Raw genomic sequence first — 4,369 nt, 5'->3', positions numbered from 1 at the left:
GGGGGGGGGGGGGGGGCGTCTCTGGGGTAACTTAGGGCCCTGAGGTGAAAGGAGGGGGCTAGGAAAGGGGAATTAAAGTTTGTTTTCCTTTCTCCCTCCTGCTTGGGATTGGCAGGTAGGGCGCTGGCGGAAGCGGTAGGAGTCGCTGATGCAATGGGCTTTTGCCCGGGCGAGGTGAAGGGCTGGGGGCGGGGGAGAGCTGGAGTTGCCCGGCCTCCTGCGACCGTGACCCTGGAGGCAGAAAAGTGAGGAAAAGCTCGCCACATCTGAGACTCCCCGTACAATGGCTCCAAGTGCCCGACACCCAACCTTTCTTCCTCCTCTTAAGAACAAATCGCACGTTTCACGGAAGGGCTCCTACATGGCTTCCTTGCCTTCCTCTCCCAACAGGTGGGTCTGAGCCCCTGTCCGGGGACCTGTGCCAATGACCCTAGTGGTGGTTTCGCTTTCTCCTCTCACGTCGGTGTGAACGTGTGTCCGCAGCGTGATGGGCAACCAAGTGGAGAAACTGACCCACCTAAGTTATAAAGAAGTTCCCACTGCCGACCCGACGGGCGTGGACCGGGACGACGGGCCCCGCATCGGGGTCTCCTACATCTTTTCCAATGACGACGAGGACGTGGAGCCGCAGCCGCCGCCCCAGGGGCCGGATGGCGGTGGCGGCGGTTTGCCCGACGGCGGGGACGGGCTGCCGCTGCCCTCGCCGCAGCCCTATGACCCGCGGCTGCACGAGGTGGAGTGCTCCGTGTTCTACCGCGACGAGTGCATCTACCAGAAAAGCTTCGCGCCGGGCTCCGCGGCGCTGAGCACCTACACGCCCGAGAACCTGCTCAACAAGTGCAGGCCTGGCGACCTGGTGGAGTTCGTGTCGCAGGCGCAGTACCCGCACTGGGCTGTCTACGTGGGCAACTTCCAGGTGGTGCATTTGCACCGGCTGGAGGTGAGCAACAGCTTCCTGACGGACGCGAGCCAGGGCCGGCGCGGCCGCGTGGTAAACGAGCTATACCGCTACAAGCCGCTGAGCCCCAGCGCCGTGGTGCGCAACGCGCTGGCGCACGTGGGCGCCAAGGAGCGCGAGCTGAGCTGGCGCAACTCGGAGAGCTTCGCCGCCTGGTGCCGCTACGGCAAGCGCGAGTTCAAGATCGGCGGCGAGCTGCGCATCGGTAAGCAGCCCTACCGGCTGCAGATCCAGCTCTCTGCGCAGCGTAGCCACACGCTCGAGTTCCAGAGCCTGGAGGACCTGATAATGGAGAAGCGGCGCAACGACCAGATCGGGCGCGCCGCGGTGTTGCAGGAGCTCGCCACGCACCTGCACCCCGCCGAGCCGGACGTAAGCGACAGCGACGCCGCGCGGACTACGCCGCCTCCCGGGCGCCCCCCTGCGCCCGCCCGGGAGGAGGGGGCCCGAGAGGCGGTGGTTCGCTGACCGGCGAGCTGAGAGCGGAGCTGTGTGAGGGAGCTGTTTGTAGCAGCCGCTGCTCCCTCCCTCCTCTCACTCCCTCCTCCACCACCTTCTGGGCCCCATCTGGGCTCCTGGGCCATTTGGAAAACGGAGAGTTGGCGAAAAGCGCAGCCAGCTGTGGCTTGAGTTTGTTATCTTGGACGGAGGAGGAAGAGGGAGCAGGTAGGAGCACTTTGGCCGGGGGCGCTTCTGGGCTTCTTGCCCGCCGGCTCAATCTGTCTTCCTTTCCCGAGGTGAGGCACACTGTGGACTTGCCAGACACTTAATCCCTGCTGGACTTGGGTCCAAAAATCGACGCCTCTTATGCACTTAGGGGTGGAGAAAAGTTCAGAGTACCAATGCCTGCTTGTTGCCTTCCGACCGCTTCCCCTTCCTACCGTGGCCTTGGAGGATGCCCTGTAGTAAAGCCAGAGCAGGTTTGTGGCGGTGCTACCTCCAAAGAGCAGTGTGAGGGATTCGGGAAGCTGGGGTGATTTATCTTGTGGTTTTTCTGGGGTGCAAGGCTGGTAAAACCAGGACCAGGTCTGGGAGCCGTAGACTGAAATTAAGCAGCCCCCTGTGAAGTGTAAGAAGTAGAGTAAACTTGGGCTACAAAACAAAGATTTTGCTACTTGCTCCCTCCCCATCCCCAAGCGATTTGTCTTCTGGAGCTGGCTTCCAGCTGAGTCTCCTGCGCCATGCCGCTTCCCAGGTTACATGTAAATCATTGTCAGGGGCCAGCTAAAGGAAGGATTCAATTTTGGTTCTGTTCTGCTGCCTTTGTTTCTCGCTTGCTATTGTAGGCACTTAACAGCTGTGGTATTTGTTATCAAAGGAGGGAATAGCCCTTTGTGTCTCTGATCTAATTAAGCCTGCTTGGCCATGTTCATCCCCAGGTCACACGGGAGGTTGGCTGCTGCCACCCCATAAGGTATCCACTACAGAAACAGCCAAACAGGGTTGCCCTGGCAGGAATCAGTCAGTTTCCTGTCCGTTCCCCTACCTGACTCTCTTCCTGCATAGTGAAGGTAACTTTTTTTTTTTTTTTTAATTTAAGGCTTTGGTTTGGTGGTCCTCTGAATTTTTTTTTCCCTTCATTGCCTCGTCCCCTTCACTCAGTTTTGTTTTGCTGGTGGTAAAATCTTAGGCTTGAGGCATATTTCAGTGATAGTTGTTTATTTTGCTAACCACACTCGATGCAATTTAATTCAAGATGTAAAGTCTTGTTATATTGCTGCAGTCTTGTCGCTTGGAGAACACACCCCTTCAGAATGCTTTCTCAATGAAGAGGGGTGACAGCAATCATAAATAAATGCAACCTGGTGTAGTCAGCGCCAGATCTGGTGACAGTCCTAAAGCATGGATTGGTGATTGTGGGATCTGTCTGAAGCAGGATGGCTGATACTATTTGAATCTGCTGCTGTGTTTGCTTTACTCTGAGGCTTTAAAAAATGTGTACAATCTGTCCTTTGTTTTCATGTGAGCTCTTTAATGATGTGTGCCCTTGATTTCAGAATCCTCTGCTGCACATTGGCATTGCTAATGCTGTCTCAAAAGTTGAGTAAAGTTTCTTTTTTTTCTCTTGGGAATCATTATAGATTACGCTGAACAAGTCATTTTGTGACCCAATTCTTACAGCTGGAGTAGACGCATACTTGAGTGTTCCACAGTGGTGGCCATCCTCAGGCCTCCTGCCTGGAGATCTTTAAATCAAGGCAACCACACTTGAAGGATTTCCTTGTTGCACGTACTTTTTTTAAACTTGGGAATTTGAGGCCATAATTTTTAAAAGCCCAGACCTTTATAGCACCTCAACATGAAATTATTTCATTACAAGGGCATTAGCTATGTTCCCTGTTTTCACAGGAAGCCCCAAACAGATCCTGTCAATGTTAAAGATGAACCACACTCAGCCCTGGTCCAGGAATTTGGAGAAGCGTCAGTCTCCTGTTGGAAATGTTGATCTAGTTTTCTTGTTTAATAATCTCGCAGCTTTGTGTTTGTATTCTTTTGCTCCTGGAAAAGCGGAGCAAGGTTAACGTGGGTAAAGACATTTAGGAGAGCCTTCTAGATTTGGATTGTCTTTTACGTTTAACACAATCAAGGGAAAGTTGAATGTAATGACATTGTGCAGACAGCAAGAGAGAAGAACAGAGCGGCACTGTCTAGCAGTTCTGGGCTAGCCAGCCAACTCTTGTCCACGGCTCGGTCTCTGTCTCCCTCCCTCACCCCTCAATGGAAAGTGAATGTCATTGGTCACACCGAGGGACAGCAGTGACTCTGTTACAAACAGCTTTGTGAGAAATCTCAGCTTGAAGGAAGAACTCCTATAAAATCCATATCAGTGTAGCATTCTCCCTCTAGAGAAGAGGTTTTTGATAACAGGGCTTGAAAGTGATCTAGAAGAGGAACGATCTACTCCAGATGCTGCTTTATCACGTGTTTTTACAGGGTACCAGAGATGTGAATTATGTAATGCTTCAGAACAGTGATTCTGTTGGCAGTTTTATTAGGGTCATCATGGTTAAAGTAAAGCACCAACCAGCCACTGGAGGTTGCAAGGAAAGGGGACTGAATCAACTGTTGGCATCTTTCTTGAAGATGGCAGTGTTGTGGATAAGAGTTTTTAATGTCCAGGCAATGGCTACATCTGGCACTTTAAAAAAATATATACATATTTAATAATTTTTGTTTCTCCTTAGGACTAAGATTCTAGAACTGTTTTGTACTGTGAATTACAGATGCTCTTTGAAGGCAAGGAATATTGATTCTAATGTTCTTTAGAAGCTCTGGCAGGGATAAGCAGGACACCCAACTGGAACGGATGCTAAATGTAATCAGACAAATTATATTTTCTTACTTGAGCAAATATTTTATTGAGACTGCTTATGTATGGCAAAGGAGCCTACAACTTCAGCTACACAACTT

The 4,369-nt window shown here is 51.9% G+C and overlaps 1 protein-coding gene across 1 annotated transcript; it reads left to right on the top strand.

The window, feature by feature from the left end:
- Positions 1 to 487: 487 nt before the first annotated feature.
- On the top strand, positions 488 to 1,426 carry LRATD2 (LRAT domain containing 2). Its single transcript, XM_007456069.1, has one exon. It carries the CDS (start codon positions 488 to 490, stop codon positions 1,424 to 1,426), a length of 939 nt encoding a protein of 312 aa, XP_007456131.1.
- Positions 1,427 to 4,369: the final 2,943 nt, after the last annotated feature.

The sequence above is a fragment of the Lipotes vexillifer genome, unplaced genomic scaffold, assembly GCF_000442215.2.
Source record: "Lipotes vexillifer unplaced genomic scaffold, Lipotes_vexillifer_v1.1 scaffold84, whole genome shotgun sequence".
Taxonomy (NCBI): domain Eukaryota; kingdom Metazoa; phylum Chordata; class Mammalia; order Artiodactyla; family Lipotidae; genus Lipotes; species Lipotes vexillifer.
The sequence above is the reverse complement of the archived record's forward strand: the minus strand, read 5'-3'. Positions and strand labels throughout refer to the sequence as shown.

Excerpts from the sequence above, each read along its gene's own strand:
- LRATD2 (XM_007456069.1), top strand. The coding sequence starts at position 488 with ATGGGCAACCAAGTGGAGAAACTGACCCACCTAAGTTATAAAGAAGTT.